Consider the following 23,429-nt stretch of genomic DNA (forward strand, 5'->3'; position numbering starts at 1 on the left):
TCTGGGGGTGGTGGGGAGGATGCAATAGCTCTTTAAAAACTTAGAGCGCTAGGGTTTGGGGGGGACGCGGACCTGGGCTTGGACCGGTTCTTGTGGCTACAGGGCCACGGACGGTGCAAGGCGGCCAAACCGGGCCAGAAATCAGAGGAAAGATCCTTCCCTAAGTGGGATGGGCTGCAAAAGAGGTCATGCGTTTCCCATCCCTCGAGGCATCCAAGCAGAAGCTGCGGGGCTGGGGCAGCTCTGGGGCACCGGACGGTCCCGACTCTAGGGTCCCCAGCCTTCAAGGCGGGGCCAAAGCGGCCCCCTCTCTCTCTTCGAGGCCCCGGACCGGAGTCCAGCCCGAGTGCCCAGGGCGTCCTCCCACTCCCCTAGCCCTGGCGCGCGCCCCGCGCCTCGCAGTGCGCGCCCTCGTGCGCGTTCCCACACCTCGCCTCCCTCTCGGCCCCGCCCCCCGTCATCGCCTGTCCAATCGCTGCCTGGGGCCGGCGCGGCGCATTGTGGGAGTTGTGGTCCCTCCCCCGCCCGGCTCCGCGGAGCGAGCGCAGCGGCGGCGGCAGCGGGGTCTAGGCTGGGGAGGCGGCGGCGTCCCCGAGAGGCGGCGGAGAGGAAAGGGAAGAGGAGGAGGAGAAGGGGGCCGCCAGGCACCCCCTCCTCACACCGGGCGGACCGAGGGTGGAGGGAGCCCCCGGCCCGGGGCGCGGCAGGAGCCAGGTAAGGGAGCGAGGAGCGCCGGAGGGATGGAGGAGGAGGAGGAGGAAGGATGGAAGGAAGGATGGGGAGGAGGAGGAGGAGGAGGAGCAGCCCCCAGGGCCCAGCCCGGCCCTAGGGGTCAGCGACTCTCCCCGCCCTCCGCTCATCCCCTTCCTCCTCTTCCTTCTCCTCTCCATCCCCCTTCATCCCTCCCCCCATCCATCTCCCTCCCCCTTCCCATCATCCTCCTTTCTCCCCCTCCCCATCTTCTTCCTCCTCTCTCAACTATCCCGCCCTTCCCTGCTTTTCCCTCCTTCCTTTTTCCTTTCTCTCTACTCTTCCGACTCTTCCTTCCCTCCCTCCCTTCCCTGCCTCTTCTCACTCCTCCCTTTCCTCTCTCTTCCTTCCCCCTTTCCTTGCCTCCCCTTTTCCCCGCCTCCCCCTTTTCTATCTCCCCTTTCCCTGCCTCCCCTTCCCTATCTCCCCCTTCTCTATTGCCCCTTTCCCTGCCTCCCTCCTTTCATATCTCCTCCTCTTTCCCTGTCTCCCCTTTCCCTATTCCCCTTTCTCTGCCTCCCTCCTTTTTTATTTCCCCCCTTTCCCTGTCTTCCCCTCCCACCTAATCCCTCTTCTCTCTCTCTCTCTCTCTCTTTTCCTCCCAATGCCAGGAATGGGGGAAGGGAAAATCGGGTCCTCTGTCAGGGCCTCCTCACCTGCCCCTCTTCGATTGAACCCTTTGAGTTAGAGCTTCCAAACAGCAGGTCTTATAATGAGATGAAAAAACAAAAATTAAACTGGCCCCTACAGCCCCAGCTCCCCAAATTTCAATTCTGGGTTCATGGAAGGAAAGCTGGAAAAGACCTCAGAAGGGAGCCAGAGGGGTCAGACCCTGACCCCTCCTCTTCCTGCCTCTGTGATCAGAAGCAAGTCCCTCAGCCTCCCAGGGCCTTTTTCCATCCGTAAAAATGGGGGGAATGGACTAGAACATGATAAAACAACACAGACTGCTGAGATTTAATGGCGATAAATGTTCATTCTTGCACTTGGGACCAACAAATGGATGTCACAAGCACAAGGGGGGGGGGGGCATGGTTAGATGCCAGTTTCTATTAATTAAAAAAAGAAATCTGGAGATTTGTGTGGCCTGCAAGCTTTACTGGACTCGGTGGTGTGATGTGGCAGTATGGAATGGTCTCCCTCTACTCTGTCCTGGTCTGGAAGCGTCAGGAGTAGTGTGCTCCATTCTGGACATCACTTTTTAGGAAGGGCCTTGAAGTGGAGACAAGCAGCATGGGAAGGGCCTTGCATCCATACTCTTATGGGACCATTTAAAGGAACGGGGGATGCTTCTCCTGGAGAAGATTCAGAACTGGCTCACAAAGGAGCTTAGATGTGTTCTCTTTGGTCCCAGAAGCCAGAACCTTGAGCAGTGATTTGAAGTTCTAAGAGGCAGATATTTAGGCTGCATGGAAGGGACAATTTCCTAACCGGCTCCTTCACTGGCTCACTCCAAACAGAGGCTAGTTGACCGCCTCTCTGGTGTTACAGATCCCCATCTGTAAAATGGGGATATTATTTGCACTGACTTCCCAGGAATTTGTCAGGATTAAGTGAAATACATATTTGTAAAAATGTATAGCACTGTGACTGGCACAGAACAGATCTGGTGGAGGAGATTTGTGTTCAGATGGGAGTTGGACTGGCAGGCTACCGAGACCCCTTCCTGCCTTGAAATTCTGTGCTTCCGTGAAGATTCCATGAGTGGATGGTCTTTTAAATACCCTTCCTTCTCCAGATTCCACAATCTGGACTCATCACGTGGGAACTTCTGGTACACAGTGTATGCGAGATTGCATTCTGTTATTTTAGTGCCAGGCTCTGCACATAGTAGGTACTCAATCCCTTGGCAGTTAGCCAAGGCCTGGCTCCTAGTAGGCACTTCTGGAGTGAATCCTGCTGGTTTTAGGAGAAGACTGTCTATTACATAGAAAGCTACCCAAGTCCCTATTTTAAGGTTGGGGGTGATGACTGTAGACAGGTGGGCAGAAGTTGAAGGGCTCCAGGACTGTCAGCTACAAGGTACCAGGTAGCTCTACGGTTACCGGGCATTCGGACACACTACAAACACTTATTAAGCCCGGAGACGCAGTGATTTGACGTCAGAAATCCAGCCCTATCGCTTCCCAGCCAGAAAACTGTGGTCAGATCCTTGAACTTTTCGGAAGCTCCTTTTCTTCGTCTGTCAAAGCAGGTTAATGATCTCGACGCTCTCTTGACACTCTCTGCCACACAGGTTGTCGAGAACCAAGTGCTTTGTAAACCGTGAAATGCTGTGTGAATGTGAGTCGGTGTCGTCATGCCCAAAACACTGTAGCACTCGGGGAGATACAAAGATTTTCCAAAAGCTCCATGAGAGGCAGCCACGAGATTGGGTTAAACTGCAGCCTCTCTGCAGGTCTGGGCCAGTGATGTTAGACTTGCTTTTCCCAGGCCAGAGCGAGCTCAGACTTTTATCATGGTTTGACACTGGGGCTGTAGAGCTGGGCTTGGTTGGGAGGGTTGGTTTTGCCTCGTGACCTTGAGCAGATGATCTAATCCGCTTTAAATCTGGCCTCTAGGATTCCTACAGCTAGGTAGTCCTGGGAAAGTCATGACTTTTCCAAGCCTCAGTTTTTCCATCTGTAAAATGGGGATATTATTTGCACTGACTTCCCAGGAATTTGTCAGGATTAAGTGAAATACATATTTGTAAAAAGGTGTAGCACTGTGACTGGCACAGAACAGATCGAGGCTGAATAAATGCTCATTTCTTGCAAAGGAAGGATGAAGTCTAACCGTTACTCACCCATTTTCCACTCTTAAAGTCACTTGTGTTATTACTTCTTCTGCCCTATGTGTTATTAAAGACCCAAGGCCTTAGCTGTTTATTGTGCGAATTAATAGCAGTCCAGCGTGGTGACATGAGCCTTGGACTTCATATTGCTAACTCCAGGACTTGAGACTTAAGATTTTGCCTCAGATACTGAGCCAGTCTCCTGACCTTCTGACCTCAGTTTCCCCATCTGCGTGATGAGAATAATAAGAGCAGCTCTCCTCGCAGGGTTTCTGTAATGATCAGATCAGATGAGATAATTTATGTGCTGAAAAGTGTTATCGGAAGGTCAGCTATTGACGGCATAAGTTGGCCAGTCACCCAGAACAACTGGCGGCTAGGAAAAGTCCTTGTTTCACACTGACTTGTTTGTGATCTTATGGGGAGAGCACTGGGCAGAGAATTGGAGATCTTCTTCCCTCCAATCATTTGTTTAGAATTTCAGCCTTTCTCCGATTATCTTAGAGACTCTTTTTTGGGGTGGCAGAAATCCCTAAATCGGCCCCATTTGTTGACGTAGCTCCTCCCTTCTGTTAATGTATGGAAATCAGATCAGCATCCATTATTGATGGAATTCTGTCTCATGTTTGGCTGAAACATTCGGGATTTGTTCAGTCAGACATGACCCAAAAATTTGGGGCTTTTTTAGTCAGGATACTAGAGTGAATTGTCATTTCCCTCTCTACCTGATTCGACAGATAAGGAAACTGAGGCAAACAGGGTGAAGTGATTTATCTGGCCAAATTTAAAGTCAGGTCAGGTGCTCTTTCTATTGTTCCACCTCCCTGGGAAGCATCTATGACTAGAGATTCTAATCTGGATTTCTACTTAATAGATGCCTACCTGTTCAATTATTTTTCCCCCAGATAATAGTCTTTTAGAGTATTGCTTCCCATTCCCCACAAGAGAAACTGAAAATCCAAATCAAAGAAGGTCATTATGATTCCGTCCTTGATAAAAGTGCCCACTCAGGGAGGCCACACACAATTTCCAGGAATCCTTAGTTCCAGGAAGGGAATTCATAAATTGAAAAGCCTCACCTTTATTTGTCTTCTCCCCTTTAAAGGGGAAGCAAACTGCAGCTTGGAGTGGGCGGCGGGGGGAGAGCTGGGAGAAAGAGAGTTATAGGAAGGGTACCAGAGATCCCCAAACCTTTCTCCCCCAAAGAATTATAAAGCATGCATTCCCTCCCCCTTTTCAATAATCCCAGAAAGAATCTAGTAAATCATAAAAGGATCCCCTGGAACGAAACTCATTCCTCATTGGTTTTTAGGGGAAGAAGGTATTTTCCTTGTGTACTCAATGCTCAAATATCCCATATTTACTTTTCTATATTTTCCTTACTAAATATTCCATATCAGATATGTCAGTGAAACAGTTGGCCGGTAAGACCTCCGAGACCCTTCCAGTTGCCGATCTGGTCCGGTGCCATAAAAGCTTCTGTTCTCTTCCAATCTCCCCCATTTTATGGCTCCTAGAAATAAAAATATCATGGTGCTTAATAAATGTTTTTGACTTGCTGATGACCTTGTGTTTAGCTCAGTGTTTATCCATCCCAAACATGGAAGAAACCAAAATGTGATCAAGAAATTTTTTCCACTTTGTTCCTTGTAAAGCTAGGGGGGTGGGGGGAGGAGGGGGAGAGAAGAGTACATTTGGACACTAACCCATTGTGGATCAGTGGGGATTCATCACTGCTGGCTTATGGTCTAAGCTAGTCTCTAATTGATTATTTATTTAGCACCTACTGTGTGCCAGGACCTGCATTATAGATGAATCATTCCAGACCCTCAAGGAACTTACATTCCAAGAGAAAGCCCCATTTGCTTTGGTTCTAAAATAAACAAACTTCTGCCCAGATAGTTTCAGTTTGGGGAAGTCCCTTGTTTACACAAGCTGCTTTCTGGGACCGAGAATTGTTCCCTCTGACAGGATTTGTTTTGTCTCCAAGTTTGTTAGTCATGACTTCGTTTAGAAAATCGACAGTGCTCATATCTTCATGTAATCATCAAGATCTAGTCGGCAGGCGAGGCCCCTTGGGAGTTCAGGAAAACCCTGGGGAAAAGGGCAAGGGTTTTAGAGACTTATTCAGGAAAAGAAATTGTGTCAGTGTCCATGTGTGTATCAGACATGACAGCCAGCAGTCTTAAAGGGAGAGGAGGCAACATACTAGTTTTCTCCGGTAGGTTTAGTTTGCATTGTGAAAGGGTTGGGATTTCTGGCAAGAGGGACTGGCCTGCTTTCCTGGAGGTTAGAGATTTTAGGTTTCGTATTGTATGTTTTTCTTACTTTTACAACCTCTGAAGGTGAGGGAATGCTGGGAGATACACACACACATTCTATAGATATATAGATATTTATAGTATGTTATGTAGATAGGTAGCTCTATAGAGATCTATATGTAAAAATAGAGATATATAATAAAATACATAAAGATATATAAAATATAGAAACATAAAGAGATCTTCATATAGATAACTATATAGCTCTCTATAGATAACTATAAAACTATATAATTATCTATCTGTATGTTGTGTGGGTATGAGTATATATTATATGTATATATTATGTTTACATGTATGTATGTAGATATACGCATCTGTATATGTATATATACATATAAAGTGCATGCATGTATGTATATACATATGTATGTCTCTGTATATACACCTATATTTCCAACTGTGTGTGTATATTTCAAATCAAGAACTTAGCTGTCGAGATTATGAAAAGAAGCACAGTCATGACCCATGTCAGACAGAGCAATGTGGGTAAAATAAAAACGGCCATTCTCCTTACACTTCCCTTACACTTTTATATAGAGATCTTTTTACAGACAGGTAACACTATAGATAATTTATATCTATAGAGTGTGTGTGTGTGTGTGTGTGTGTGTTTCAAATCAAGGATTGGCTCTCAGAGATTATAAAAAGAAGCACAATCATGATCCGTGCCAGACAGAGCAATGTGGGTAAAATAAAAACGGCCATTAGAGCTCCCTCGCCTTCAGAGGTTGTAAAGGTGAGGCTCCAGAGTGACAGTGTGTATAAAGTGCTTTTTCAGGGTGAGTCAAGCCAGTTCCCGCTCTCTCAACTGGTGGCCGACCTTAGGTAAGTGACCTCGCTTGTCTAGTTCTCCATTTCTTTCTCTGTCTCGTAAGTAAATGGTTTGGAGCTGATGGCCTCCGAGGTCCCTTCCAGCGCTGTGAGCCTATAATTAATCTTAGAAAGCAGAACTTGGGCTCCCTTTAAACAGTCCCCTCTGCCCTTTGTCTGGAAAGCTTTGGACTCCAGATAAGTCCGTCTGATAGTACTTTACCAAGTACTTCTGTCCGCTTGTACTTACCACAGACTGAGCATTTGTGAAGTAGAAATCAGGGTTCCCGTCAATATCTAATCTAATGGAGGGGCTGGTTTCCAGACATTATGAGAAACCGATCACACTTCTGACTGTTTTTTCCAGACTTGGATGGCTTCAAGGATATTTCAGAATGACTCGGGCCAGCTGAGGAGACCCGGAGCCCAACCGTTTGCCTGGTGTAGCCCGCCTCGTTCCCCCCCGTCTGGCAGCGCCTTTTGCCAGAAAGGAAGATGTGATCACTCGTGACGGGGTTTGTCCATGAAGCCCGGCCCGGCCCCCAGGGAGCAGCTGCGGCCATGCCTTCCCCGTCCTGAGCGCCCCCTCCTCCTGCGTGCCCACCTGCATGGTGTGGGTGCCCCTGGGCCATCTGAGGACACACCGCCTGACCGTACTACGCCCGTCTAACAACAACTGCCCCAAGATGTCGGTGGCCTGGCTGCTGGACTGGTCCTGGTCGCTGGACGGCCTCCGGGACTGCATCGCTACGGGCATCCAGTCCGTGCGGGACTGTGACACGACAGCGCTGACCACGGTGGCCTGCCTGCTGGTCCTGTTCGTGTGGTACTGTTACCACGTGGGCCGGGAGCAGCCCCGGCCCTACGTCACCGTGAACTCCCTCATGCAGGGCGCCGACGTCAACGGGCTGCAGAACGGCTACGTGTACTGCCAGTCCCCCGAGTGCGTGCGCTGCACCCACAACGACGGCCTGAACCAGAAGCTCTACCACAACCTGCAGGAGTACGCCAAGCGCTACTCCTGGTCCGGCATGGGCCGGATCCACAAGGGCATCCGGGAGCAGGGACGCTACTTGAACAGCCGGCCGTCCATCCAGAAGCCGGAGGTCTTCTTCCTCCCAGACTTACCCACCACGCCCTACTTCTCCCGCGACGCCCAGAAACACGACGTGGAGCTGCTGGAGCGCAACTTCCAGACCATCCTGTGTGAATTTGAGACTCTCTACAAAGCCTTCTCCAACTGCAGCCTCCCGCAAGGCTGGAAAATGAACAGCACCCCGAGCGGGGAGTGGTTCACCTTTTACTTGGTGAACCAGGGGGTGTGTGTCCCCCGGAACTGCAGAAAATGCCCACGGACGTACCGTTTGCTTGGAAGCCTCCGCACCTGCATTGGGAACAATGTCTTTGGGAACGCGTGCATCTCAGTACTGAGCCCCGGCACGGTCATCACCGAGCACTATGGGCCCACCAACATCCGCATCCGGTGCCATCTCGGTACGTAAGCCGCTGGGGAGGAGGGTGTGGGTAAGGGCGGTCCCCTCGGGCTTAGTAGAAATTCAGGTTAGAAAGCTCAAGTCCCAGGCGCTTATTCGGTCCCTAAGCCGAGGATGACAAGGAAGCAAGCTGAGAGCGCGAATGTGGAGCCCGCCCCGGGGAGGTTCTCCAGAGCCGCTCGGGGACTCTTAGCCGCCATCTGCCGGGCCCGAGGACTAGTAGGAGCCGCGGGCTTTCCCCTTCTTATCCCACTGAATACTCACAACTCCGTGAAGGGGGTGCTGTTATTGCTCACATCTTACAGCTGAGGAAACTGAGGTTGAGAAAGTGAGCGAATCAGGGTGGAAGCAGCTCATGCCCAAGGGGCAATCTGAACCCGGGCTCCTCCGCTGCTCCACACTGAATCCGGAGGCTCTGAGCGGCCTGAGGTGCGTTCTCACGCATTAAGGAAAGATCCAGCTGTGTCCGGCATAGCAGAGTCCTGGGACAGCACTGTATGTCTGTTGTCCAAGAATCAGCCTCCCTAAGGTGGGAGGAAGATCTTAAAGGGCGGGGGGGATCGTGGTCTGCCTCCATGGGTAAGTGACCAAGCTGTGTCCCGAGTCAGGACTGTGGCCTTATCAGTCAATTAGTAGACATTTATTAAGTACCTATTGTGTGCCAGGAACTGGTGCTGAGCTTTTATCAATCAGTAAACATTAAGTACCTGCTTTGTGCCAAGCATTGGTGCTAAGTTTTTTGTCTTCATCAGTCAATCAGTAAACATTTATTAAGTACCTGTTGTTTGCCAGGCACTGTGCTGAGCCTTATGGTTTTATCAGTCAGTAAACACATATTAAGTACTTATTGTGTGCCAGGTACTGAAGAAACCTTATGCTATCAATCAGTAAACACTTAAGTACTTACTGTGGGCTTGGCACTGGTGCCGAGCCTTTTGGCTTTATCAAATAATAACATTTATTAAATACCTATTATATGCCAAGTACTGACTTTATCAATTAGTAAGCATATCTTAAATACCTATTGTGTGTCAGGCATTGATGCTAAGCTGTATGACTTTATCAATCAATAAACATTTATTAAGTACCCATTATATGCCAAGCACTGGTGCTAAACCTTATAGTTTTATCAATCAGTAAACACTTAAGTACTTACTGTGGGCTTGGCACTGGTGCTGAGCTTTATCAAATAATAACATTTATTAAGTCCCTATTATATGCCAAGTACTGACTTTATCAATTAGTAAGCATATCTTAAGTACCTATTGTGTGTCAGGCACTGATGCTAAGCTGTATGACTTTATCAATCAATAAACATTTATTAAGTACCCATTATATGCCAAGCACTGGTGCTAAACCTTATAGTTTTATCAATCAGTAAACATTAAGTACTTATTATGTGCCAGATACTGGTGCTGAGCCTTTTGGCTTTATCAATTAGTAACATTTATTAAGTCCCTATTACCCAATCTGCACAAATAATTATACAATACTTGGCACATGCCAAGTGCTTTATCAATCAGTAATCAGTAAACATATATTAAGTACCTATAGTGTGCCAGGCACTGTGCTAAGTCTTATGGTTTTATCAGTCAGTACCATTTATTAAGTACCTACTTTGTGCCAAGCACTGATGCGAAGTTTTATGTCTTTATCAGTTGATCAGTCAACATATATTAAGTACCTATTGTGTGCCAAGTATTGGCTTTATCAATCAGGAAACATATTAAGTACCTATTGTGTGCCAGACACTAGTGCTAAGCCTTATGACTTTAGCAATCAGTAACATTTATTAAGTACTTATTGTATGCCAGGTACTGATGCTGAGCCTTAGGTTTTATCAGTCAATCAATAAACATATATACAAAGTACCTGTTATGTATCAAGGTGCTATGCTGAGCCTTATGGTTTTATCAGTCAGTACACATATATTAAGTACCTATTGTGTGCCAGGTACTGGTGAAACCTTATGTTATCAATCAGTAAACACTTAAGTACCTACTGTGTGCTTGGCACTGGTGCCTTTTGGCTTTATCAGATAGTAACATTAAGTCCCTATTATGTGCCAAGTACTGACTTTATCAATTAGTAAGCATATCTTAAGTACCTATTGTGTGTCAGGCACTGGTGCTAAGCCTTATGACTTTATCAATCAGTAAACAGTTATTAAGTACCCATTATGTGCCAAGCACTGGTGCTAAGCCTTATAGTTTTATCAATCAGTAAACATTTATTAAGTACCTATTGTGTGCTAGGCTCTGTGCTAAGTATTGAGGATACAAAAAAGGGGCAAAAGACATATCAAGCATATCTGTTCTTCCCTGGAAATTGCTATTCCCATTGTAGTAGCTGAGAAGGATCAGAAATGCCATCCCCCAGCCATCTGGGTAAGGAGTTTACTGTCTGGTGACGATGTGTCTTGTTAACATTCCTGGAAAGGGATACATGCTAAGGAAGCCTCAGCAAAGGGAAGCTTCTCTCTGAAGCCGATCGTTTCTAGCTTATCGGCTTTAGGAAGGAGCAAGGGAAAAGGAACAGCTCAGAGGAACGCTTGAGAATCAACTTCTCAGACTTGAGAGACCCAAGAGAAGACATCAGTCAAATTTGTTGTTTATCAGATGTGTTCGATTCTTCATGACTCTGTTTGGGGTTTTGTTGGCAGAAATAACTAGAGTGGTTGGCCATTGCCTTCTCTAACTTATTTTACAGATGAGTTAACTGAGGCACATAGGGTTAAAGTGCCTTACCCAGAGTCACCCAGCTAGGAAGTGTTTCAGGCTGGATTTGAACTCGTGAAACCTGTACTCTGTGCACTGTGACAACCCTTAGCTGTCCTGCATGGGATCACAGTGAGTTGGAAAGCAGTATCTTTGAAGAGGGTGGGATATGGTTCAATTAAATTCAGTAAAGTTAAGCATCTTTGTACAAGGCCCTGCGTGTGCACGGTCCTGGGGATAAAAAGAGATGATCTACTCAGCTTGCTTTCAAAGACTTCCTGTTTCATTGGGGGAGGGCAAGAATATAAGTCACTTTGATACAAGTGTATTTAATGCGAAGGAGAGATGGGGCTCAGAACTGGACCTGAGATCACCTCCAGGCTGGGGGAGAGGGCGCGGGGAGCCAGGGAAGGCTCTGGGAGGAAAGTGGCACCTGAATGAGGCCTTGAAGAAAAGGCCTTATATATCAGGAGCCAGAGCCAACAAATGCTTTCCTGTAGGAGGGATGCAAAAGCACAGCCATGACACAGGGCAGAAGGGGAATCATGGGAAAGAGCAGTTCAGTTTGGCTGAAATAGAAAATATATAAAAGAGAATGAAGAACTAAGGCCAGACTAGTGGGTTAGCTCTATATGACAGAGGGCTTTGAATGACAGAGTTATAACAAAAACAGCATTTGAAGAAAGTCCATCTGGAGAAATTTGAGGCTCAATTGAAGGTAAAAGTCACCATTCTATGATGACTCCATCTTGTCATATTGCCAGAAGGTTGAGCACAACATGAGGACTTTTTTTTTAATTAAAGTAACTCATGAAGGCTATTAAGGTGCAGAAAGATTGCATTTTGTATCAGTGGAGAGAAGTCTGCATACATATAAAATCTTAGATCTCTGAAGTACCCATGTCTGGGTGTTTATGCGTATAAAACACATAAATCCAACATGGGCCCTAATATGGCCCACTGGCAATCATCTTTTTTCATCTTTTTTATTTTCAATAGAATTTTTTTCCCAAATACATGTACAGATAGCTTTCTTTGTCCATTTCTGTAAGACTTTGTGTTCCATGTTTTTCTCTCTCCCTCCCTTACCTCCTCCCTCCCCAAGGAGCAAACAATTTCACATTGGTTAAATATATGCAGTTCTTATAAACATATTTCCATGTTTGTCAGGTTGTATGAGAAAAATCAGACCAAAAGAAAAAAAAATGACAAAGAAAAAACAAAACAAAAGTGAAAATACTCTGCTTTGAGCCATATTCAGTCTCCATAGTTCTCTCTCTGGATGTGAATGGCCTTTTCCACCCCAACTCTTTTGGAATTGCCTTGAATCACCACATTAGACAATCATCTTTTCCCAGAGATGAAGGCGGTCTCACTGCTAGAAAATTATGTTAGGCATTAGACCCGTTCCAAGTCCCCTACATATTGGCCACTAGGTTTGTAACGGAGACCACTTTCAGGATCAACAGATTTTAAAGCAAGGGATCATTCTCAGAGATCATCCAATCCAAGACTCATTTTCTAGCTGGTGAAAGAGATTTGAAAAGCTCTTGGACTTCCTAGAATCCCACAGGAAGGAGGTCAAACCTAGATCCACTGATCCTGAATTCAGTGATCCCGTCTCCTCTGCAGCCACACGAGCATAGGTTTTCTTCTAGAATTTATTCCTTGGTTAATTTTCCCTTCCCTGCTTTTGGCCGTGTCAGGAAACAAACGTGTTATGTGGAGAGAGCCCATTATCCTGTGCCTCTCTCGGCTGGAGTCTCTAACTCCGAAGCTCCCAGGGTGATCCACACAGATACTGCTTCCTCTGTACCTCTGCCACACCCTGTCCCATGGAACCCACTGGCATTAGAAGAGGGGCAGGACCTTGGCGGCCGGGCTGGTGGACTTGTGCCCCCGTTAAAGGGCTCTGCCAAACGCCACGGCCTCCCCTGTCTTGTCGGACCGAGTGTGGACTCCTCCCGTCCCAGACTCTGGAGGAAACGATGGCGGCCGAGATCACAGGCCCGTGGCCCACATATTACCTAGCGTTCCTGACTGAGCCGCTCCCCTGTGTACAGCTGCCGTGCCGCAGACCTCCAAAGTGAGTCAGGGCCTTCTCAGGCAGCCTTTCTGCCCAGAGAACTAGGTATTAGTGGAGCAGTATGTGCTTCTGAATGGCTTACCCTTAGCACAGGCCGAGAACCCCATCAGCCGGCTAACAGCACCGTGATTCTGCTCACCAGCTCGAGTTAAACACAAAAATCATTTTGTGATCTTATCAGTTTTGGCAGTTCCGGAGAATGGCCCACCTGGGTCCTGAGGGAGACCCAGTTCCCCAAACTAATGAAGGATTAATAGCTAGTGTATACATAGCTTTTTCTGACTGCATCTTCATCCACTGTGGGAGAAACCCCCGTTCTTTCTTTCGAGAGAGAATCTCAGGCAAAACCAAATGCTCCTAAACCACAAAGGCCCCGGGAGAAAAACCCTCTGTGGCAGTCTGGAGTTGCTCCCCAGCTTCCAAGCTGCCTAATGCTAACGCACAGACATTACCCAATCATGGAGTGAGATGCGGGGCAAGGACCGTTTCTGCCAGCTAAGCCGATCTCGTTGGCAACAGGACGAAGCGGTACACGGCTAAGAAAGCAAGTGTGGGGAAGAAGCAGCGAGCTAGAGACGCAAAGCCAGGCGTGTTTTGTGCTCTGATGTGATGAGTGGTGATGAGTCATGTAGAGGCTGGGAGGAGAGCATCCCTCCTTTCCACTTCAGGAGGCAGGACAGTTACTGAAGAGAACACTCCTCCCGGCTTCTCCATATTCCTGGGATTCTATCCTAGCAGACCCCTAGAACAAGCCCAGAGGAGTCACTTTCTGTTTGGCCAGGAAGCAGTGGGCTGGGTTGTTACAGATCCATTGAATAGCCTAATGCTCTTCTCTGGTAAGGAGGAAACGAGGCTCCAAAAGGAAAGGGACTGGTCCAGTATCACCCAGACTGCATTTCCTGCTTCCACCCCCCCCCCCAACTTCCCCTTTCCCCATGGGGCTCGGGGGCAACCATCATAGGGCAGCTGTACTTCCATCGCCATCATTATCATCATCAGTGGGCAATAGCTCATTCTTTGAAATACATTGGCTGCTTTTGAGAAATACATTCTCTTCACAAATAAAATTAGCTTTAATTGGAATAATTACTATGTGTGAACTTGCTGGGCTCCATCCATTTTTGTGTCATCAACAGCATGAGGCTGGAAGCACGGAAGCATTATCTATTCCACCAGCTTTCGTGCAGGAGGCTGGATGCTGCAATAGAATCCCGGGCTTGGAGCTGGAAGGATCTCGGCCCTCATCTTGATTATGTGACAGCAGAAAAGCTTCCACGGGAGCAATACTCGTCCTGTCTGCCTCGCAGGCCTGGTCTGAGGACGCACTTTGTCCGGCACGATGTGCCATATACGCGGCTGCCCTTCTAATTATTGGGGAAATTAAATCACAGAAAGGAAATGAAGGAACTCAGTCAGTCGTAGCTGCCATAGTGAGTCAGTGAAACCCGAAAGAGTGCTGCAGTGTGCCAGATCCTTGTCCGTGGCTTCCTTCTGTTGGATCTTGTGTGTTTCCTTCTGGGTAAATCCTTCCAGAAAGGGCTAGCCTGGTCGCTCATAATTAAAGATATTAAAAGGCTGAGTTGTAAAGGTTTCACTGATATGACAGAGGCAAGGGGTTGCACTCCATCAGTGTTTACCAGATACCAGCTCAAGGCAGATTTTTACCAATGTACAAAAGTTATAACAACTTGTCAACGTAAAAACTGACCTCACTCCAATCCTGGCCTTCCCATCGCCTCAGCTTTCTGTTCCCTCAGTCCTGTGTGAGCCAAAGAAAGTCAAGGAGCCGAAGCTGTGAAGGCTGGAATGACCCGAGGAAGGGAAACAGTCTTTTCCTGCTCTACAGTGTAATTTGAGTGGGGAAATATTGGATCACACAATCTCAGATCTCCTTTGTAGCAAGGGCTAAATTCTAGAGGTTTTTTTTTTTTTTTTTCCCCCAGTCTGTTAGTCATATCTGACCCCTCATGACCCGCTTTGGGGTTTTGTTGGCAGAGATACTGGAGGGGTCTGCCATTCCCTTCTTCAGCTCACTTTGCAGATGAGGAAACTGAGGCAGAGTGAAGTGACTTGCCCAGGATCACACAGCTTAGTGTCCAGGGTTAGAGTTGAATTTGGCTTCTCCTGATTCAAGGGCCAGCACTCTATCATTGCGCCACCATGCTACCTGGCATCTCATCTGAGTCACTGCGATCCTAGGATGACAAATAAATACTAGAGAAAGGGACAGCCATGACTTTATTATTTCAGCGTCTCACTCCCGGGGTTTCAGTAGCTAGATGAGTTATTATTCTGGCTTTCTTCTCTGTGTCTCGCAGACCTTCAACCAACCTGATTTGTCACTCCTTTGAAGGGCTGCCGTTTCAGGCTCTCCTTCTAGGTCTCCACAGCAGGTGATGAGGAAAGCTCTTCAGGTGGAGAAAGCCGCTTGTTGGGTGTCTGTGGAGGTGACGCCTGTGCCATTGTTGCTCACTTCCCTTCGAGAAGGCCACTAGTTTGTGCCAGCTCCATATAATCAGCAGGGTTCTCCAGTGGAAGGCCTGGGCCTCTGCCCAGGACTTGGTGCTAGGAGGTACCGAGCTGGACGCAGCCCACTGTCTGCGCTCCGCGAACTTGGAGTCTCAGGGAAATGGGTTTTTGTCAGAGCAAGCGTTGCCATTTTCATCTTCGCACCTGTGCCTTCTGGGGTAGCAGAGACTGAATCATAACAGGAGGGTAGTCAGGGTTTTGTAGCCACTTTCTTTGCGGAAGGGAGGGCCCTCTGGTATTTCCCAACTCACATCTGGCCCTGTTCTTTCTTGTACACGAAGGTCTGAAGACCCCCAGTGGCTGCGAGCTGGTGGTGGGAGGAGAGCCTCAGTGCTGGGCGGAGGGCCGCTGCCTCCTCTTTGACGACTCCTTTCTGCACACCGCATTCCACGAAGGCAAGTATTCCCCTCTCCACTTGGCAAATTCTGTCCCCCTAGAGATGATCAACCCTACACGGGCCCCAGCAGCTCAGGAAGGATGGGTGCCCCCAAACAACTGGGGCTCAGAAAGGGTGGATTTAATTTTACCTTTCCCTATTCCAACTCAAAGTCTGGGGAGTGTATGGCTCTCCAAAGTGAGATCCTTTCTGCTTCTACTCTAGATTTCCTAGGGTCCCATGTCTCCCATCAAGGCTTGGGTTTGGTTTCTTTTGGGAAACAGGGAATGATGAAAGAGCGTTTTCTTCTTAGGGAGGGTGTCTGTGTTCACATGTGATTTTCTGCGGTCATGTATAAACACAGATTCAAATATACTCATAAATATATGTGTATATACACACATATAGAGATCTGTATCTCTCTTCCTCTCCCCAATATCTCCCCCTCTTTCCCTTTTCTTCCTTCCATATCTCTCTTCTCCTTCCATCTTTCCTTCTCTCCCCCCTCATCTCTTCCTTTCTTTCCTCTCCATCTCTCTCTCTCTCCCCCTCTTTCTCCCTTCCCTTTCCCTCTTCTTCCTTCTCCTGTTCTCCTTCCTTCCCCTTATCTCTCTCTCCCTCTTTCTCCTACTTCTCTTCCTTTCTCACTTTTCCCCTACTTTTTTCTTCCCCCTCTCTCCCTCTTCTTCCTTTCTTTTCTTTCCCTCCCTTCTTCCCTCCCCCTTCCTTCCTCCTTTCTTCCTTTCCCCTCCTTTCCTTCATCCCCTTCCCTCTGTCTCCCTCTTTCTCTCTTGTTCCCTTTCCCCCATCTCCCCCCCATCTCCTGGTCTATAAACAGGCCCGTATTTGAAGTCTTTCCATGCCCTGACTTTATTTGCAGTATGACTTCAGAGTTAGTATTTCTAATAAAACCGTTTCAGCAGCTTTGAGAGACAGGGCCAACCCGTCTGCCTGGAGGCGAGCCATGTAACAGCACGATCCGGACGGAGGAGTGGGGTTCGATCCGGACGGAGGAATGGGATTTGACCTGTGGTGGCTGCAGCGCTTCCCTCACAGCCTGTTTTCTCCTCAGGTTCGGCAGAAGAAGGGCCACGCGTGGTTTTCATGGTCGATCTGTGGCACCCGAACGTGGCGGCAGCCGAGCGCCAGGCCCTTGATTTTATTTTTGCTCCCGGACGATGAGTGCCTCTCTGTGCTGGCGTGGGTGAGAGGGACAGAGGCCTGGCCTGGGAAGGCTCCGGCACCGCGTGCCCCTGGCAGAGGAGGCCTTGCCATGGACACAAACCTGCCTCAGCAGGAAGCTTTCCTTTGGGATCAATGCCATGCTGGATCTCTCCTTAGTTTGGTTATTGTAAATGGAAGTTTCCAGCTTGTATTTCCTTAGATTTGTTGGGTTCCCCCCAGTCCTCTGCTTCCGGGCTTTCTTTTGGGCACAGCCGTGCGTTCTCTCCCCTCCGTGGCTCTAGTGCAGTCCCCCCGTTGTGTTACGTTGCTCCTGTGTTTCGCAGTGTTAAGATTCAGAGCAACCACGAGGTTGTTTGTTGAATGTCATCCTGTGAAAATTCTTGTGGTCACCTTAAAAACAAACCAGAAAGAGATGAGAACTCAGAGCAGCCGCGGGGCTGCCGGGCTCGGCTCCTGCTGCTGCTCCGACCGCGGCGGCCCCTTCGCCTGCCCGGGGCCAGAGGGACGCGGCCCCCCACGCCGGCCCCCTCTGGCCGCCTTCCCGGGGTTCCGAGGCTGCTGAGCGCAGCGCGTCGGCAGCTTCGGGACCTGGGGAAGCGGCGCCCCTCTGCACCCTCCTAGTGCTGCTCATGGCAAAGGGCATTCAGGCCGGTGGCGCTCGAGACTTTTTAGACATCCCTTTCCTACAGAGCTAAAGCTGGTCCCCGTGGGCCCACTCCTGGCTTCCCGAGGCCCAGGCCCAAAGGGCGGGATTCTCTTACCTCACTGCCTCCAGAAGCCCCACTGCCAAACCGGGCACCAAGTATCCCCGAGCGAGTTCTTTCCAGCCAGGTTAGCTGAAAGGAGTCGCCGGGTCATGGAAATCCTGGGGAAACCTTTAACGAAACTGGAATCTGCCACTCGGCCGAAGTCTCCTTCCGCTTTGGGGTCCCGTCGCCTCCGATTCTCGTCCCTTGTCCGTTGCGTAAATGTTTGCTCTCTGGACGTGGCGTGGCCCCCGTGGGCGGCCCAGACCCGGGCCGGGCCGCTCAGAGTCGTCACTGCCAAAGGACGCAGACTGACCCCCAGAGCCTCTCCCAGAAGCTCCAGCCTTCTCGGAAGGATGTTCAGTCTGCGTCTGGATGAAAGGACCGGAGGCCAGTCTGGCAGGGACAGGCTCAGTGTCGTGAGGAAAGTCTCCTGTTGAGGGAAGCCGTGGTCACCAGCCGCCCTAAATGCCTTTATTAAAGAGCGTGTCCTAGTCAGGGTAGACGGGGAAGGAGCTATGGTCTGGCACAGAACAAGCGAGGCGCATTATCCACTAGAAAAAGCACGCCAGGGTCGGACCCCAATGGGAACATTCAGGGAATGGGAAGAACACATAGAGCAGAGAAGAGACCCCTAAAGGCCCTTGCATTAGTCACTAGCCAACGTGTAAAGAGTGTTTCTCTAGAAGAAAAAATGTCTATGCTTTTTTTCAATAATTAGATGGTGGGAAAAGGCAGAAATTTCAAATACACCTTAAGTATTTTTACACCTAAGACCAACTGAGGTGCATGATTTCTACACACATTGAATACTCTGACATGAGTTGACAAAGCCAACAGTACTTATGGGTACCTGGTTACCTGAAGTCACGTGGAGTGGATATGGAACAGGAGGTTAATAAAGGACTTTGCTGAAAATGAGACTGAAGTGGCTTTGTTGGAAGGGATTCTAGCTTAAGCGGGCAGTCTCTGGACTCGATGCGCTTTTGGGCAGGGAGAGATAAGCCATTAAAATTGTTATTTCTGAGGAAAGAGCACAACCTGATTTTAAAAGAGGCAGGGAAAAGCCCATTAGATGATGAATCATTTTAGAACCCAAATGGGGGCCAGTGGTTTAAATTCATTAGTGGGAGGCTCAGCTAGCGGGGCAGGGATGGAAATGAAAGCGTCCAGATGAGATTGAGTCCCCTGGCAGAGGCAGGGAGCCTCAGAGCTGCCTCCTTCCCTAAGGCGCTGCCTCATGTAGTGGGGCCAGAGGAGGGAAAGTCACATCAAACATCAGCAACATTCTGGTTTTATACGCTTGGCTTTTTGGTCTTTAAAAAAATAAAATAAAAGGTAGCGAAAGGTCTGCAGAAGCCCGGGACCTGTGTTTGCCAGAAGACACTTCATAAGCAATTTGGATTTGCTGTGAATTAATTTACCGTCAGCTCACAGAAGAGGAATAAGAACACCAGCCTCGGGGCTGTGAAATTTCTCACCATTCAGATGTGTGTGATCCCAGCAAGGCAATTGCTAAAGTCATTTTCATGTTGCTGCTAGTTGTGCAAGGGGGTAAGCGGGAAGCAAATAGAGCAGCCCAGCCTAGATCCCTAGGCTGCCCTAGTGGTGTGGCCTCCAACCCGGCAGCCTCCGGGGCAAGGCCTGAGAGCCAGCCCTGATCAGCCGAGGCACCCGGCCAAGGTCTCGCAGTGAGCCTTAAGCGGCAGAAGCAGGTCTGAGGCTTTGGGATTCAAGGGCGGTTTCAAGGACGGGCTGCTCGCAGAGTCACCCAAGTTTGCCCCAAACTCATCCTTTAGAGAATGATCATCTCCCCAGAGAACTGGTGGCCATGAACACTTGCTCCCAGGTGGGTGTAAAAACTGGGTACGGGACAATGGATGGCTATAAATTCCCTTCTCTGACAGATGGCAATGGGAATAGCGGAGCAGATTGGAGCATTGTTGACAGAAGGCATCAGACAAAAGGACTATTTACTGAATGCTCCATTAATAAGTACACCCAGCTCACTGATCCTAATCTATTACCCACCCCTGCCATAGTTTGCTTCTCCGAATATTTGGATAATACTCACATCTTAGACTCACTGTCCTGGAACGCATTCGCTCGGCTCCAGGCGCAGCTAGGTCAGGGCTGGGATGGTCTGTCCCTTTGGGGTGTCACATAACCCCCAATAAAGCAGGGCTGGCCGGGTGGGAGATGGTTGATGGGAGCTGTGTCTTGTGCCCCAAACCACACGAGTTCTGCCCTTCCTTCTCTCGTGCCCCTCACTATTCCCTACGGCCGGGGCCTCCTCCCCTCCCAACTTCTGCCCCAGGATCTCAGCCTGCGTCCAACCTGGGGATGCAGGGCTGCCGCAAGGCCACGTCCTCTGATTTCAAACGGACCCAAAGCTTTGGTTCCCAGAGAAAGGCTGATCACGAGTTCTGTCAAGGCCCCAAAGCTGCTCACGGGCAAAGATTTGCTAGAAGGAATCCTGCCATGACTTGAAACCTTCATTTTAGAAACTAGAAGGCCATCGATCAGGGCCCTCTACTCCCACTGACACCCAGATTAACTGTGTTGTGAGGTGGATGGAGGGGGTAGAAGGTACAAAGAGAGCTTTACGGTAGCTATGAGGAAAACCTAACCAAGCTGTCCCAAAGTGGCGTGGTCTGCCCAGGGAGCTAATGAGTTTCCCCCTCCACGAAGGTCTCCAAGCAGAGGCTGGAAACCTCCTCGTCTGCTGTTGCAGGGGTTTGAAGTCAGTCTCTTAGCAAACAAGTCAGGCAGCTGTGGTCTCACCATTCGCCTTATTTCCCAGGTTTCTCTTAAATCTGATCAGTAAGATTCAGTTTGGGGGCAGGTGTGCAAGGCAAACCCGCTGGCTCTCTTGTGAGAGGTTTCTCAGGCGGCAAAGCATTTTGCCTATAGTTTCCATGGGAACAAAAGCACCCTCACCAAGCAGGGCGCGCCAGACCACAGAGGGATGGGCTGCCTTCCCTCGAGTCAGGCACCCGCCAGCCCGCCAAGTCACTGTCTCGTGCAATGGGCCCCGTTTTGGAAGTGAACTTCAAACATCGGCACGAGGCAGAGCTGAAATGGGGGGCCCTGCTCCAAAAAGGGGCTTGGAGCTTTAACTTGGGAAAGCTCAAGACTGAGCCTGTTGGCATTTTGGTGCACATTTAAGCACAAAGAGGAATCTTCAAAAAATGTTCTTTTCTTGGATAAGAATTTTTTTTTTCTCCCAAGAACCCTGAGTTCAAGTTCTGGCTCTAATACTTATTAGCTCTGTCCCCACAGCCAAGTAAGTCATTTTCCTTTTCTGAACCCATTTCCCCATCTGTCAAATGAGAGTAGTACCAGAATCCCCTACCTCAGTCACAGGGAGCTGGAGACACATCGGTGATAAGTCTTAAGCCAGGACAGTTCTGGAGGAATAAGTTCTTATAGTACAATTGGTACAACGACATAGGAAGTGGCCACAAAACACGTTTACTGACACATGTTGATTCATGTACTTGGTTAGAATGTTGCTGTTCAGGGTTAGGGATAGAAACATTTTAAACTGCCCACTAACAGGTGTAGAAATTTGTTCACAAACAACAATACACATCGCATCACTTCCTCCAAGTTAAAGCATCCGTTTACTGCTCCCCCATTTTTAATGGCTCAGTTAATAAAGAGGAATCCCGACTGCTGCTGGAAGAGACGGAGCCATGTCTTTGGGGGCCGTTTGGTTTCTCTGAGAGGCACCTGACGCTGGAAAGGCCCAAGGCTGGTGGTCTAACACGTGCCCCTTTTAGACCACCCGGATGCTTCCCAGCCCCCTCACGAAGGCTCCATGCTTAACACTATCACCTTGTGCCACGTATTTGGGGCTGTTTCTACCTAATGTAGGCACCTAAGAAACCCAGCGGTGCCACCGACTTCATGGTCCCGCTTGTGACTGCTCTGTAGCAGAAGCAGCTCGAGCGCCCACTTTGCTCTTTGGTGGCGGCTCCGCGTGGCTTATGGTTGTGCCTCCCAGCACAGGGATCTGCCCCTCCTGAGGGGCCTCCAAAGGGCGAGCCGTGGGCTCGGAAGGCTACTCCCCGGAGAGGCCCCCAAGATATCCCAAGCAAGAGCAACTCCCCGGGAGCAAGTGTGTGTCTCCCAGGGGGCGGCGCATATCGGCCCAACCGTTAAAAATCAATCGCCGTCTCCGGCTTTTACGATCACACCCAATAGGTGAGAGGAAGCTCTGGCCCGACAGCAAGGCAGGCGAAGGAGGCCACGCTGCCCGCGGCAGAATAATCAAAACCGGGCAGGGAACAGCGGCAGCCAACGGCCCCCGTGCGGGGCAGCCGGCCTCCTCCTGGGACTCCACGCTGACAACTACAGGGGAGCTCCTCCCCCAATGCCCTCGGCCCCCAGCACAAAGAAAGGCTGGTCCTTCTCCCCCCAACCCCACAAACAGGCGTGCTTCCTCAGTTCAGGGCAGGAGCTCGGGGCTGGCTCTGAGGGGACGGGCGGAGCTCGGCCTCGGCCCCCGCAGGCCATCGGGCTCAGAGAAGGTTCACCCCGTGCTTCAGCAGCTTCTGCCTGGCCTTGCCCGGGAGGGTGAAGGTGCCGTCCTGGGGGCTGGGGAACCCGGAGCTCCGGGCAGGGGAGGCCGGCTGCTGGAAGTAGGTTTCCTGGACGGGGCTGCAGCAGGCGTACACTGCGGTGGAGGCGTTCCTGGTGGAGAGACAGAGAAGGGGCAGTCAGGACGGGTCCCTGCCAAGGACTGGAATCCCCACCCACAGAAGGGGGTCTGAGTGACAGTCACCGTTACGGAGAGCAAGCTTTGGGGGCCGTCAAGGCTGGGGCTCCGCTCTTAGAGATGGGAAGTGGGCCCAGCAAGGGGGGAACAGCTCGCCCGACATCACACGTGCAGCCAACAGCTGATGGGGCTCAAAGCCCGCCGAGGGCCCCAGGCACGCCCCACCCAGCGAGGAGCAGCCGTTTAACAGTCCAATAAGGCCCAGGCCCCCCGTCCGGCTGCCTCCCCTACAATCACACACAGGGGCCCCTCAGCGGTGTGCACGCCTCCTCCGCACCGGGAGGCGATGCAGACAGAAGAGCTCCTCCGTAGGTTCAGGATGCATGGGGGCCAATTGAGGTCAGGGTGCCAGGGAGGGCCCCTGCCAGCATTATCCTTGTGTTCTAGATTAAAGTCTCTTAAGCTGTGGGTCACAGAACTGACCCACATAAAAGTAACTTCTAATCATAAATGGCCGATTCATACACCTATTTTATATTCTATATACCCAGGGTCACGTAAAAATTCCTCGGGTGAAAAGTGGTGGAATGCTCTAGATGAGGAGCATGAATGACCTGCCTGGGACCATGCAGACAACAAGCCTCGAAGGGCAAACTCGCGCCCCGGTCTCCTGGCTCCAAAGCCAGGGCATTCCCCACACGGCCATGCTACCTCCTAGAACGACAGCCCACGTCACCCGAGGCGCTCCTGCAGGTCCTCACGAGCTTGTAAGTCAGTGGTCTCTGGGGGGCAAGGAAGCGCCTTATTTCTAGGTCCTGCTCCCTAATGCCAGGACGCCCGCCTTGGTCTCGACTCCCAACCCGCTGTCCTTCCCATGTCCAAGGAGCTGTAGGAGAGAGATCTCTGGGACAAGG

General features: G+C 49.8%; 2 protein-coding genes across 4 annotated transcripts in view; one reads left to right on the forward strand and one right to left on the reverse strand.

The window, feature by feature from the left end:
- Window positions 1-522: 522 nt before the first annotated feature.
- Window positions 523-18,713, forward strand: ASPHD2 (aspartate beta-hydroxylase domain containing 2). Its single transcript, XM_051973029.1, has 4 exons — window positions 523-714; window positions 7,028-8,154; window positions 15,767-15,880; window positions 16,934-18,713. The coding sequence occupies exons 2-4, from the start codon at window positions 7,269-7,271 to the stop codon at window positions 17,041-17,043; spliced, it is 1,110 nt and encodes a 369-aa protein (XP_051828989.1). The 5' UTR covers window positions 523-714; window positions 7,028-7,268; the 3' UTR covers window positions 17,044-18,713.
- Window positions 18,714-21,250: 2,537 nt separating this feature from the next.
- HPS4 (HPS4 biogenesis of lysosomal organelles complex 3 subunit 2) overlaps window positions 21,251-23,429 on the reverse strand; it is a 31,824-nt gene continuing 29,645 nt past the window's right edge. For all 3 annotated transcript variants that reach the window (XM_051973027.1, XM_051973026.1, XM_051973028.1), the window contains exon 14: window positions 21,251-22,490. In XM_051973027.1, coding sequence (XP_051828987.1) covers window positions 22,319-22,490 — 172 coding nt within the window. In that variant the 3' untranslated portion in view covers window positions 21,251-22,318. The remainder of the gene's footprint in view (window positions 22,491-23,429) is intronic.

The sequence above is a fragment of the Antechinus flavipes genome, chromosome 1, assembly GCF_016432865.1.
Source record: "Antechinus flavipes isolate AdamAnt ecotype Samford, QLD, Australia chromosome 1, AdamAnt_v2, whole genome shotgun sequence".
NCBI classification, from domain to species: domain Eukaryota; kingdom Metazoa; phylum Chordata; class Mammalia; order Dasyuromorphia; family Dasyuridae; genus Antechinus; species Antechinus flavipes.